The sequence below is a fragment of the Phlebotomus papatasi genome, chromosome 2 (assembly GCF_024763615.1).
Source record: "Phlebotomus papatasi isolate M1 chromosome 2, Ppap_2.1, whole genome shotgun sequence".
NCBI lineage: Eukaryota > Metazoa > Arthropoda > Insecta > Diptera > Psychodidae > Phlebotomus > Phlebotomus papatasi.
In genome coordinates this window covers 97,245,587-97,261,166 of record NC_077223.1, presented here as the reverse complement: position 1 = coordinate 97,261,166, position 15,580 = coordinate 97,245,587, and the positions used below count along the sequence as shown (strand labels likewise).

General features: G+C 34.0%; 1 protein-coding gene across 1 annotated transcript in view; it reads right to left on the bottom strand.

Moving 5' to 3' along the window:
- LOC129802588 (cell adhesion molecule Dscam2) overlaps positions 1-15,580 on the bottom strand; it is a 184,192-nt gene that overhangs the window by 62,744 nt on the left and 105,868 nt on the right. Inside the window, exon 4 of the mRNA XM_055848527.1 lies at positions 9,123-9,240. Coding sequence (XP_055704502.1) covers positions 9,123-9,240 — 118 coding nt within the window. The remainder of the gene's footprint in view (positions 1-9,122; positions 9,241-15,580) is intronic.

The window sequence follows — 15,580 nt, the reverse complement described above, 5'->3', positions numbered from 1 at the left end:
ATTACAGCTTCGTTATAGAAGGTTCCATGCTGTCTTTCGAACGATTTATATAATGTACTGAATTAATCATACATAACTCAATTGAATTTTTTTATGTTAATACTTTGCCACAAAAGTGCACGAAATTGGGTTGCATTCGATAGTTCTTCATGCTCTTGATGAATAATTCGACAATTTGATTTTCATATTTGTTCCGTTTTCAATGACTTGAATTAATTATACATTGGAGTGCACTTGACAAAGTATTGTAAATATAATTATTAATCAGACCAAATAATATTGGTTGAAAAATTCATGGAATTTATGCTATTTGGTAAAACAATAGTGCAGGAGTTTCCCTTCTACGAGACACAATAAATAGGTTGGATATTCTATTGACATTTAAATGTGAATAATTTTACCATGGACAATTGAATTGTGTCTATAGTGGTATTTGTGAGATTTTGCCAGTGGGTGGATTTCGCAAGGGTACACACACCCCTATATACAATTATCCATTACATTTAATTTCCACATTATGCACAAAACATCGCATATTTCGCTGGGTGCACGACAAAGTTTGGTCCTCGTTTTCTCTCTGGCAAGTATCCTAGTCGGACCATGTGGTGGCAAAATGTATGGCCCAATTTTACCAAAATCCTCATCACATGTGCTGGGAAAACCACCCAGGCAATTTTCCACACAGGAACCCCGTCCAGCCCATTTCAAGTTATGTAATCTGCGGACACTGTGGACCGAATACAGTGCAAGAGATGACCTTAATTGAACTCGGCATTAGGCGGCCACTCAGTCAACCAAGGCGAGATGGTTGCAATAGATGCATAACTTTTAAAGTGTAATTCTTAGTATGGAAACCAGCAATTAAAGTGGTGCATTTTAAGCACGGTTTGAGACACTTTAGACCTCTATAAGTCCTGAAATTCGTACATAGAAGGATTATACAGTGGTCCAATGAAAAATCCTGCAGGGTCTAGGGGTATATAATCATAAATAAGGTTTTCCGTATAAATTGTAGAAGTATCGAGGAAGTCTTATATGGATCTGGAGTACATAAAGGTCTTCAAAAAGCGGTAGAGAGGATAATAATACTCATAGATGTACGGACCCTAAGCTATTTTTCAAATGAAGATTACTGTCTGATACATGTAGGGGAAATGCTTCTAATTTTGTCCAGTTTCTTATTTTGGACACTTTGAGGATAACATTGGACACTAAAAATAAATTGATTAAAATGATGGATTTTTATTCCAATATTTGATGAATAATGAATTCTATCTAAATATTTGTTCTTTTTGGAATATTTTAACACTAAATACGTTAAAATTTGAATATGATTTGAGTTGAAATTGCTTTGTTGAAAATTCAGTGTGAGCAATTGCTTACGAGAAATATGACAGAACTTCGTGGCTTACTTCAGTCTTATTTAGTTTTGGTGAAGTACTAACAAAGTTTGTTCGCTGTTTTTGAGTGATATTATTGAATATTCATTGAATATTGTGTTGATTCACGTTACTGATGATTTGTACATTTGACCTGAAGTGAGATTTGCCTTGTGAATTATATTTTTCATGTGAAAAATGGGAAATATTTTAAGACATTCACCAGTGAGGTGATGATTCTTATTTTGGACAGGTGTTTTTCTCACGAAATTTCGTGAAGTTTTAGCTTTTGTGATGACTAGGTTGGACAAATGCCTGGAGAAATGAAGGAGCATCATCTCTACGAAAGAAATGCAGTGAGAAATGCCTTGAAAGGCTCCCGGAAAGGGCAGGGAATGAGCGAATCCGCACGTACTTGGAGTACTGAAGTCAACTCACTTTAATGAATGATATGGAAAGTTTCTGGGCGTCTTGTGACATTCCACGTTTCCCTTACATGAACAGGAAGAGGACTTGGTAAGATTGGTTCATGAAATGAAGAACAATGGGCATCCTGTTGAGGCGGATTATCTGTCCAAATTTACAGACAAGTTGTAAAAATTAATAACCAAGTTGTCCAAAATAAGAGTCAAATTCACCTCTACATATCAATTCATTTTTAAACGTATTAAAACTAATTTTAGTAAAAATGAGATGATAAATAGCTTGCCAAGTTTCTAAACAATCCTTCTGAAAAGAGAGTAACAAGAAAAGTCAATTAGTATTGAAAATATGGCACTTCAAACTTAGGATATCGATGCTTATATGCAGACTGTCCAAAATTATAAGCACTTCCCCTATACTGTATTTAAAAAGAAAGTTCCTTGGCAGCCGTCAGAGTCTTGTATGGCAGAAAATGAGGAACAAATTGTTGGTTATTGTGACCGTAAATCTGGTAAATCTACGTCAAAATTACTCTACATTTTTACACAAATGACTTATAAATTCAACAATAGGGAAAACCGGAAGTCGTCGGGAAGAGATAATCACTCAGGGAAACACATCAACTATCATCAGAGCTTTCGGCTCGGTCTCCAAGCCTTCATCAGTGGCTGGAGCAAAACAGAAGGAACCGTTTTTATTTGGATCTTTAAATATTAACAATTTTTTTTTCTAATTAACTCACTCAAGTCTTGCAATCTTTCTCTGAGACTCGTTCAGGGTTTTGGTCAGGATTGAACGAGTTCTCAGAGAAAGATTGCAAGACTTGAGTGAGTTAATTAGAAAAAAAATGTTAATATTTAAAGATCCAAATAAAAACGGCTCCTTCTTTTTTGCTCCAGCCACTGATGAAGGCTTGGAGACCGAGCCGAAAGCTCTGATGATAGTTGATGTGTTTCCCTGAGTGATTATCTCTTCCCGACGACTTCCGGTTTTCCCTATTGTTGATTGCAATTAACGTCGGCTTATACCCACAACGACTTATACATTATTAACATTTTCAAGTGACTCGTTATAGTTTTGTATTGCCAAGTAGAGGACAAACTCGCGAAAATTGTAATTTTCGTGAATTGCCTTCATTTAGAAAAACCAATTTTTATTTTAAAAAAATTTAATATTGGCAGAAATAATGTGATAATGAGGTATATACATATATTGCTTACTTTTTGCAATACGAAATAGTTTCTAAATTGAGATATATACAGTAGGTGTCAATAGTTTGTTGCCTAATGCATATTTGAAAAATCAAGTGAAAAAAATGATAGAAAAAAATACTTTTACAAATTTTTCTTTTTGTAAATAGGTTCCCTGTAATCCGTAGATATTATTTATATTTTTCAAAAAAAAAAAATTAATTTTATTTCATATCAAAAATATTTGTTTTCCAAAAGTTGGTCATTTTTGAAAAATCAAAAGTTTGTTGCCTCATTTAAAAAAACTAATTTAAAATGGTCAAAACATGCAACCAACTTAATGTAAATCGATTATATTTTGAGTTTATGTTATTTGAGAGACAAATGGTGGGTTTGTACATTTTTAAAGTTGTCAATGGTAAATATATGTATATAAAAATGATGATAAATAATAAGTAATAATCTGTTTTTTAATAATTTATTATATAATTTAGGTTAAAAATGGCAAATTAAAAATATGGTTTTGTAGGGGAATGGGAAATGTTGGGAAAAAATAAAGTGCGGCATGTTAATGGACTCCAGTGTCGACTCTCAGGGCTGAGAGATAGAGAGAGAATCGAAGCACCCAGGTCTCTATCTCTAACCGTATAGCTTTAAGGCGTGGTAATGGCCGGGCAGACGGATAACGTGATGTCAAAAAAGAATCAAAACTTCGGATTTCCAAAATTCTACCAAATTATGATTCCCACGAGATAGGGCTCGAGTAGTAACTAAGATAATCTGAATGAGTTTCGAATTGAACAAATGCAGTTAAATTTGGTTTTCCGTACAACACACTATTACGGATAAACAATTTTTTCTAGAATTATATATTTAATAAATTTTAATTAGATTAAAGATGAGCAGACTTCAAACTTAATTTGTATGGAATTTCACGTTGTTCGGAATGCCTTATTTTACATTAAAGTAAAAAAAAATCTGTCAAATGCAACTAACTTCCTCATTTAGAGCATGCATGTTAAAGAAACATATGGCGAATACACTGTGTTATATTTGAAAAGGATGTAATTACAGATCATCTTAAAATTTAATAAATTCTTTTTCTGAGTATTCATAAAATCGGATGAGCGTTTTATTTTGTCATTACTGAATAAGTGCAAATTATTCATTTTTATCCATTGAAAAAAAAAAGAATGGGTCATTAATTTGAAAATTATTTCCAACGATTTATTGTAGTTTTATAATGATTTCTGTGATTTGCCGTATTTTATTGCATATAACATGGACAAGTGTTTATTGCTTTATAAAAAGTGTTAAATATGATCTATCATCAACGTTTATCTTCACAATTAATTTTGCTCTATATTCCTTTAATAAATAAATTAATTTAATGACTTATTAAAGTTAATAGGTCTATTAATCGAATAATTAATTATGATTTCTCATGCATTTTCTAAGCATCTATTTTTATTTGAGTGCCTTGGCTTTTTTATAATTACTATCGTTGCTGTGGCTTGTAAATATTTTTGAGACTGTTCTTAGCCATATAAAGTACTAAATAGACTCAGGCTGATTTTCGAGAATGTTTAAGTTGTAAAATTTTTTTGAAAGTGGGGTACCTTTGAAATCGGGATTTTTCACCTATTTTTAAATAAAATTGAACCTTATCGTGATATAGTTTAGTTGCACAAATAGATTCAGAAGCTAAATTACATTATGATATGGTTCAGTTCCACTTTAAGATAGGAGAAAAATCCCAATTTCAAAGGTGCCCCACTTACTCCTATAGCCCCAAACTATTATACATTGAGGACCTAGGATCACTGAAATCGAAGTCCTTTGGATGAGTTTTCTATTGCACGGGCTAATTATTCCCGAGGATCAGCCTAAGAGCCTTTACAGACTTGAGGATTAGCCGAGAGACGACTTAATACAATTTTATATTCGAAATTATGGTTAAACTTTTATTTCCATCATTTTCCACTTAAGGCCTTTAAACATTGGGAGCAATTTTCGTCAAAAATTGCATTTTTGACAAAATTTTGACGTTTTCACATACAACACTGCTGATAATTTCCTTCAAAAAGCAATTTTTGACGAAATTATTTACAATGTGTAGAGGCCTTTAGTCATCTCTCGGCTTAAGTCGCAAGTGTGTCTAGGGCATAAGTTTATTTTGAGTCTTGAGGTTTGCATCAATATATTACAATTAATTCCACTTCTGAAATATTCACTGATAAACAAAACGAGGCACAAAAAGGAGGAAATCGTACTTTTCATAGCTCTTGACTGTTGCCTTTTTTCTGATTTAATTTATTCAGTAATACCCTTGAATGACTCGAACTAAAACCTTAATTATTAACCTCTTTTCTCGACTTTTCCTTCCAGGAAATTGCAATTCAAAACGTATATCCTTTTATATGGACGATTCATTTCTCCTAAACTTCTTGTGCCCTCCTGCTATCAAAATCTACTCGGAAAAAGGACTGCCTTGTTGAATTACTTCATGCCGAGGAAACAAAATTGGCACCATATTCTGGCATGTAATCTGCAAGATTAGTTAGACTTCTCGATTCGACATTGTCAAAGTTGGGTGCGCAAAATGAGGTTTTGCATCGGCAAGTACCCAAGTCTGTGTCACATGTGCAATCAGAAAATGATGTTCCTTCACTTCCAGGGTATTTTATCAAAAGAAACTTTTATGCCTCCCACATGAGGTTCGACCATGCTGGGTGGGTGAATGGTTCGGTTTTGCTCTACTATCTCTCGTGGTGTCGTTAATTGCATCATCAATCTTCAATACTCAGACACTCTTGCTCAATTTCACCCGTCCCATGGGCAAGATGACGAACGAGAGTAAATGCATACACAACGCTATTTGGGGCCATGGGGTTTGTATCATATGGAGAATTTGTTAGGATGGAAGGTATCCCCTACAAAATATTGCACATTCCCTCAGAGGTGCAGCACACTTCGAAATGGTGAAATATTTTATACCGAAACAAATCTATTGAGCTCCTGGGAGCTTCATAGCCCATAAATTCCATAAAATACCATCACTTCGATACACTTATGTGTAATAGAATTAAGAAATAATTTGCATACCATCAAATCGGAATGTGAGATGAAAGCTTCTGACAGAATTTAATTAATTATCAGTTGCAGTAATCCATCGCTAATTAATTTTATAATCAAATTTATATAGCAAGCTTATAATTAGATTGGAATTGTTAGATACCATTATTAATAAAGCTTCGTAATTATTTTGTTGAAATAAGGTAAAGTGCCCTGCAGTTGGCAGGTTTCTCAACTCGGCAGCAATGGGATTATTTATTCAATTTACTAAGATTTGCTATACACTCAAAAAAATCCACGGTTAAATGGGTAAGTAAAACAGGGTAGGATAAAGTGGTACAAGTTGGGCCATGGTACAAGTTGGACAGAGCTTTTTTTCTTGATAAATTTTGTACTTCATTTTTATTTGTATATTTTTAATGCTTTAGTTTTATAATTTGGTTCCTTGTGCTTAAAAAATAATTAGTACTGTACTTATCAAGAAAAAATCCCTGTCCAACTTGTACCGGCGAATTGTCCAACTTGTAACACTATATCCAAATTGTATGACTTTATCCTATATGGTATAACCGGTCTAATAGGTCTATTATTATATTATAATGCATAATGCAAATCAGTGAAAATTGTGAAAATTTCATAGAGATTGACTGTAAAGTGTTAAAAAAAATGGTTAAATAATTCCACTTGGCCGAGTTGAGAAACCGGCGGACTTTAGAGCACTCTACCTTTGGTGCATTTAATTGACTGAATTATACGTGCGATGAAGAAAAAATGAAAAATGTTGAGAATTAATAACTAGATATGTTTAATGAACATATTTGGTCAGTTGTGGTAATCCGTGCTTGAAATTCAATCTCGAAAATGTTTGATAAATTTTTTTTTCAAATTACTTCAAGTACTTTTTGATTCAATGTAACGATTATTTTAAGAAAGTTTTCTAAGTCATCTGATAAACGGAGCTATAAGGGGGCAAATTTCAATTTTAAAATTGTCATATCTCCGGTTTTGGTGATTTGGAAAGCTCTCGTTGAATTCTACTACTCTGCTAACATCCCAATTTTATTAGATTTAATGAAAGATCCGATTGATCGAAAAATAGATTTTCGAAAATTTGATATCGAATATCACCATTTTCAATTTTTGATGAAATTTTAGTATGTTGTAGCTGAAGTCAAGACCTTTTTAATAGTGGGTCGCACTTTGCCCCTGCTCCACTTTGACCCGAGATATAAATGAAAATAACCGATAACACTGGACCATATTTTTAGTGTTTACGAAGCGATTTTGATGATATTCTAATTTAGTGTATTTGAAATGAGAGATCATGTGAACTGAATGGATGGCATCTAGACTTGTGAAACGGATTCAAAAAAGTCTTCTAGCATCAACTACGAGTTTTGGACGTCAGAATCACAATTCTGGCTGATGATCATCATGATGATATCAGCACCATGCCACTTTCAAATTCAAACACTTAACCGACAACAAACAATCTGTAGCCCTACTGTGGAAAAAATAGGCATTTGTAAAGTATAAGAAAAAAGCAGAAGAAGAACAATAAGTATTTGAGATCAAGACGTTTCTAAAGATATGTTGCATTAGTCCCTACTCCACTCCACTGTACCCCGACACTTATTATATCGAAATTGACCGGACTTTAACTCTCATATTTATTAAATAATTTCAATGTTTTTTTCTTTCTATTGTTAATATTCTGCACTTAAACTAAGGGAAGAGCACCAGCGATCGGCAGTGTTCATCGGATCGTCAGGTTACTACTATATTGTTGCAGCAATTCAAATGAATTTTTAAAAATTATTATCTACTTTTTACCATTTAACTCTCAAAAGAATGCAGCGCATTACCTCAGATTTAATTTATAAAACCAATTTTCCATGAGACATCTAATTAAATTCGTGACGATCCGAGGTACAGAGTACATTGTTGCAGTTACATCTATTTTTTTTTGTTAATTTATTGTAAAAATTTAAAATTCAAATGCACATACAGTAGAGTCTCGCTATAGGCCATCGCTCTATAGTTCACAATTTATCGACCGTTGATTTCAAAACACTGATTTTAAGTTAGGTTATGCTTTTAGTATGCGACATGCATAATTATTTTAATATTTTTGGCAAACTTTATTAAGTAGTTGTGATAATTGTGATCCACAATGAAGAGAGCAAGGACAAGTACCACAATCGCAAAGAAAGTGGAAGCCGTAGAACAATTTCAATACTAAAAATCGTTGATAATTTTAAAAAATTACATGGACTATAGTGCGACCCAAGTGTCAAATTTGAAACCAAATATGGACTATAGCGAGACTCTACTGTATATAGTTTAATGGAACACTAATATACCGATTAGCATACACAAAACTACTAAATAGTATTTTGAGGCTTATATTTTCAACTAAATATTGAGCACGTCTCTTAACATTCCGATCCGAGGTGCTCTTCCCTTATTTAGAATATAAAATTACCAGTGATAAGCCCAGATAACTTGAGATCAATGGTGAGTTGAACTTTGGGGGTAATGAAAAGCAAGAATCCAATTTTATCTATTTCGGCCACCGATAACAGTTTTCTCGACGGGATTCTTTACCCCTAAAATTCAATTCTAATCGAATCTAAGCTACTAAAAACCCATCTGGGCGTATCACTGGTTTTTGTTAGAGGTGTTGTATGTTACCAATAAACTCACAACAAATAATATGTAAGTTCTTTTTTTTTATTTTATCAGCTTTTCCTGAGTATAAGCTAAAGTATAAGCTTTTAAAATAAAAGTTACGGCTACGTAAAATTATGCTTCAAAATGTTATAATTTATTTTTAATCATAAACCCTCCTTTAATTATATAGTGAAGAATTTCTTTTCTCAGTTGAACCACAAAATTATAATTTCACTTTAAATTTATATATGTTGTTATATTGGAAGATCCAAATATAAAAAAAAATTACCAAATGGCAGTTTTGTGCAATTTTCCTGTTTTTTTTTTGTGCAGACTCTGCATCTACCTGCCAATAATTAATTCTATTTGGACATCAGCTCACCTGTATTCTGTAGCAGGGCATCCTTGGGCAATGCACAGCAGGACCGCACCTTCATCCTGAGCCACGGATACATGAGCTGTATGCTCCACAATGCTGGGTGCCACGATACCTCTCTGATCTGTGGAATTAATTACATTTTTAATTAGTTGATTACAACTTTTGGTGCTGCTGTAGCAGACACAAGGGTTGTTGATCAACTTTTATTAATGCAGAGTGGCGTCATTTTTAAAAATTTATCCTCCCTTGTGCATTGTGCTTTTTTAGAACTAGGGCTACAATGCGATGCAATGATATTTTTATGTTGGAGCGTGTGAATTCTATGTGGAAAATGATGGGAGTTAATAGAATTGCAAGAATGATACATCTGACAATAAATAAAATTAAATCTAGTCTTTATGAAATTTGGTAATTACCCTGTAAGAAGTTTCATCAATAGGTGGTTTAAAGGAAAATTCATACTTGAAATGATTCAAATTAAACAAGTATGCAGAAAACTTAATTGGAAAAGGATAATGGTTTCAATTAAAACAAAAGAGAAAGAGAGAGTCACGAATTGCACTTCAACGTTTTAGAGATTTTCCCAAAAATTTAGGACATTGCTAGATGTAGCTTGAGGTTAAACCTATATGAGCTCTTCAAAATTCAACACTCTACCAGGACACTCAGCATTTTCCAGGCAAATTGAGAGGACGTGGTATTTCACGATTAATTAGGATTTGTCGAGTACACTTTCGAAGGGCACAGTTGGAAAAATGGGACATCCTGAAAGGTTGATGATAGTGAGATTTTTCGGGCTTTGGATGGATCGATGTTCAAGCCAGGGGCCTCTCGACATTTCATTTTTCCATACGTTTTTGCATAGAGGCACTGAAGACTATTGGCAAGTTTTTTCCTAAAGAGAATTGACTTATCAGTCTGATATATTTCGATATCGTCCATTAAAAGCTATCTAAAAATACATATTTCATAATGTTCGCCGAAATAATACAAGAACTACGAGCAAATTTGTTTAAGGCGCGGTGCAATATCTGCAAAATTTTTACAAGAAAAAGTGAAAAATAGCTTCACTTTTTATTACGCTTGTTGGGCCTCTGGTTCAAGCCGAATTCCGAGTATGGGTTGGGCAATAGGAAGAAGTGAGGCACCTTTGCATTGGGGTATTTTCGAAATAGAGCTGTTTTCTCAATTTTAAAACAGAACTAGACTGAATTCTGATCGATACGTCCGAAGTGTAAGCGCTAAAGAGAAATAGCGATCTAATGTTGGAAGTCACTTTCGAATCTCTCAAAACAATCGCCCAACGCAATTTTTTGAACTTACCTAACATTAGTAAAAATAATTCTTTTTAATTTCTTTTAAGGATTTCTTAGATAGGGAGGTGCAAGAAAGTTTGAAAGACTTTTTATCCCTTCCAATGTCAAATTGATTTAGATCTTTTTTGGAAACGAACCGAATTGATGTTTTTAGTTTAAATAAGAACACTTATTCGTGAAATGCTGATATAGGCTTTATTTTAAAAATTTACATACACAATATATCTTAAATAGTTTGGAGACTGGAGGTTCAACCTCGTTTCCGAATGTGTCTAATTTCTATAACACTGAATGTGATTCTGAATATGAATTTTAAGAGTCTAAAGGACTCATTTTTTTTAATTTCAGCATTTTAAGTAATAGTTTTTTAGAAAACTTGTCTGTTTTGAAATTTAGGTTTCAAGACCATTACCTGTACATAATTTGCAAATTAAAAAGTATGAATGGAACTTTTTTAAAAGGTTTGAAATCCATATCAGGTCAAACCGATTTTAATGATTAATAAATCGGAATTGTACTGGTAATTGAAGTTAAAATCAGAATTTATTTTTCTATGCAATTTCGCAGTAATTAATTAACATATCGTTGTAAATCGTAAAATGTACGCACTTAAAACGGTAGAGACGTACAGTGCTAGACATTGTAAGTTAAAAAAAGAAGGTATTTATTTGATAAATTCAATTTCAATTCAATTTATTGATAAATAAATAGGACATTTTTGGTAATTTCCGACGATTAATTCAATAGGTGTGGAAACCGGTGAGCATCGGGTAAGAAGAAGCAAAGAAAATTTTCAAATTCTTCCCAAAGCTTTCGACTCGGACTCCAAGCCTTCCTCAGTGGTCAAATTTTTAGTCTTTTCTTGCTTTTTCAAAGGGTCTTTTTTGTTCACAGAGCATGGGATTTGGTGCACTACACTCACTTAAAATGTGAGACTACAGTAGTCTCAGAAAGAAATCTTAAGAAAGATACACAAAGAGAGAAAAAAATGCTAAAAATTCTAAAATTAAGTAGAAAATTAAGTGTAGTGCCCCAAATCCCATGCCCTGTGAACAAAAAAGACCCTTTAAAAAAGCAAGAAAAGACTAAAAATTTGACCACTGAGGAAGGCTTGAAGTCCGAGCCGAAAGCTTTGGGAAGAATTTGAAAATTTTCTTTGCTTCTTCTTACCCGATGCTCACCGGTTTCCACACCTATAAATAGGACAAGATGTCCTCTGTAGAAAGAAGTTCCCTAAACAATTGGTTGTGCGGGATTTAAGGAGTACGTGGTAGTCACAAATCTGAGGATAAGCTCCCTCTTCCGCTCACAAGGTAAGCTATTCCATAAAATAATTCCCTCTACAAAAAGGGAGTTGCGGAGAATGCGACACCCCGAATCCGGTACACGGAGACACGAAGCCCTAGTGGACAATCCAGTCATAACAAACTCCGCGAGATACCGTGGCCCACCAGTGTACAATAATCGGGAGACAAAGTCAACAGCACGAGTCTGCAGATAAGGGACAAGAGGAAGGCCAAGGGTTGAGTCAACCCAAGGAGAAATATGATTGTTTTTGCGCAATCCAAATACGTAACGCACACAAGAATTAAATGCCCTGCTCAGGCGATCCTTCGTCTCAACACTGGCACTGAAAAATAATTCAGCCCCAGGTGAAGAAAGGAATAATTAGAGACCTAATTAGTAGGAGCCTGGTACCTTGTGGTGTGTAAACTTGATAAAGAAGGTATTTATCTGCAATTTTTTTTTAAATTGTGAACATGTCTAAACCAATTGTTATTTATTGGTAATATGCCATTGAACTGGTAATTGAAATTTAACTTAAAATTAATTTTGTTTGAATTTCTTGGATAATTGGTATTTTATGGCTTACGAAGTGGTTTAAAATTGATAAAAAATTTAAACTTGCGTTAGATAATGGTAGAGGACGGCTTTCAAGCTTTGCTTTGCTTACACTCTGGCTTCGAACACGTCATATTTTACCCATTTTCTTTAATGAACCTGAGATATTTTCGTTTTTAGGAAATGTGTGACTTAAGACAAGTTATTAAATTATGCCACAGATAAGTCAGATTCGTTAAATGAATTTCGGAAAAATATGAATTGTTCAAAGCTAGAGTGTGTACAAAGCATGAAAGCCTTCTCCTAGAAAAGGAAAATTCACAATTACCGAATTATTTAAAGAAAATTCTGCATTGTATTTTTTCCCAGAGCAGCCACTGACGGATTCAATACATTGCTATATACTTAATGGCTCAAAGTAATCTTCTGCGAGCTTTAATTACTCGAATTTGTCGTAAAGTCTGGCAATTATTGTTTCTCTTTGGTGTCGATGTGTAATTTTCGGATTAGGGTTCAAAAGCCCCTTTTACAGTGCAGTCGTGTGATGAAACATCTTGTCAACTGTGCAAATTAACATTTTCGATTTTCCTATGCTGTAGCCTCAAAGTACTGGCAAAGTTCGTATATCTCAAATGCATTCATCAGAGCTCTTCTGTGGCTTTAAGATCTGCAATCTTTGAACCATAAGTACTTCTGTGATGAGCAGAGAAATGTGAAATCTTAGAAGTGATTGTGAGAAAATAATTATTTTTCTTTTCACGGACAAGTCTTAAAAGTATACCCTACTAATAGGCGGGGGTTGTGCGGAAAGATGGGGCTTGAGAGCACTCAGGCACAGTGTAAAATTGCCAAATGGAGCTCGTCAGCATTCAGAGTGGGTGGATGAAGTAGCGGAAATAATTTTCGCACATCCATTAAGCTGTCGTACACATATAAATACCAACTTCATTGAACCCAAACCCCTTGGTACTGTCCATATAAACTCTATGATAGAAGACGAAGAGTTCTTTCCCAGTTTGAGTATCAAAATACGGCCGACGTTTTCTAAGCCCCTCATAGCCATTCACTTCTTGTTGGAAAATCCATCTGGCTAAGCATAAAAGCTACCGACAATTTTACGTCATTTGCCCTCAAATAAAACACATTCAAGTTTATAGGTTTTTTTTTCATCGAACCAACCCAAAAAGTGTACACGACCAGCAATAATTCTTCTCAAAGAATTATAGTGCAAAAAAAGCAAACCACAGAGAGTACTCCAGCAAAATCCTCCATAGATCCTGTATTTTTTTCCGCGATAGCATTTTTGGTGCGAGAATTCAGTTTGGATAGAATTTTTCTACCATGATGGATTGCCATACATTTTGAGACTGTTTTTCCAACCACCACCGCATTCAATTTATCTGGAGAATGTTTTTTTTCAACTGCCATACTCGAAAAAGTAGGATACACTGAAGAAAGAAATTCAACTAACCAGCCCGTCATAATGCTTGAGTGAATATAAATAATTTATTTACACAGAAGCCTCTAAAGTGTTTAAATGTTGGCATAAGATGGAAGTTAGATCTGTCGAAAAAATTGCTACACGAAGAAAAAGAATAATATTGAGAGAATGGAGGTAAGATGGCGAAGAAAAGGAAAACTAAACTTGTAACAATCTCCTTTTTTTGGCTTTCTGCAAGGGTGATTTTCGAGAGCAGACACGAGTTTTCTTTGGCAGCATTTCACAATGGGAAAACAATGATCTTTTGCTATTCTTAGGGCTTCTTCCAATTCTAAAGGTCGCGCGATTTTATAAGAAGTCTCAATTTTGTCTAACAAGGTGGTCCTTCCCAAAGAATCATATTGTAATATAATTTTGCGATTGAAATTGAAAAAGAAAACTACATCCATAATTGGATGATTTCAAAGATAAGATGATTTGAGTGCCACTTGATCTGACTGACGATTATCTCTACTTAAATACAATTGATATTGCACAAACAGTTCGCAAAAGTCTTACAACTAATTCCATAGCTTATTATTCGGTAACCTGTTTTACGAGCTTTAGATCTGATGCCCTAGACAGACTTATAAGTTAAGCCTAGAGACGGTTTAGTGGGAAATTGATGGGAATGTAGTCTAAACATGATTTTGATTACAATTACGTTAAGCAGCAGTCTCTCGACTTAAGTCGTAGGTGTGTCCAGCATATAAGGTTTAGGGGAAACTAGGACACCACCAAACACGGGGTAGCATCAAACACTAATTTTTCTTTCTAAACTACTTGGACTATCTCGACCATTTCTTCAAAGGACAAGCATCCCCATAGTACCTATAAATTCCTATAGGCCTTATCCTCAGATTAAAAAATCGCAGTGTTTGGTTCTACCCCGTGTTTGGTGGTGCCCCAGTTTCCCCTAGTCATATGGCTTAACTTTCTTAAATTTCTTCTCACTCAAGCTTTTTTGGGAAAATATTGACTTAAGATTGGTTTATTAAGGGCAAATGATCTATAAAATTCTGCAAAATCAATATAATTGGCTGCTGTTTATGATTTTAAGATCTTAGACAACTGGGCTAAACCTTTAATCCTAGTCTGAAGATCGCTATACCGACCCAGTGGCAAAAAAGGTTAGAGGTGTTAATGCAAGCTTTAGCCAAAATCCTAAATAACATTTTTGACTGCAAAACGATCTTTGATACTTTCCGATCAGTTATAAATCAATTAGAGTCCAAAAGGCAAAGGACATATACGTATTAAGAAGAAAACGCTATCCAACAAAGTAAAAAAAAACATATCGTCACGTATGGCTCAGATTGGAAAATAGTTTGACTATCATTACGTAATAATTTTGAACTTTACAGATTTTTCAAGAGTAATTTATTAAAAACAAAAATTAGGTTATTGTGTTTTCTTCGACTATTTAAGTCAAAATAAGATTCTTTTGAAAGGTCTTTGAACTATTAATCAGTCAATAGACCAACTTATTAATTGAAGTTTTATGTGTTCCATAAAATAAACCGGAAAAATTAAGTTGGACGTGGTCCAGAGGAACATTTTGTCCAAACATACTTATGGCCTAAAAAAATTTCCATGTTCAATCTTAGAATGTAAAAGTTTAAGTACTTTATAGAGGGCCTATTTTCAACCGATTTGGTCAAATTTAGATTTTTGCAAAGGTCTTGAAATTTTCAACCCGTCTGTATCGGTCGCAATCGATATTTGATCCGGTAATGTACACGTAAGTGACTTATACTTCTTAGATTTTTTTTCTGTCTGTAAACTTGTAACAGAACTAGAGGCCAAACGGCAAGAGACACGAA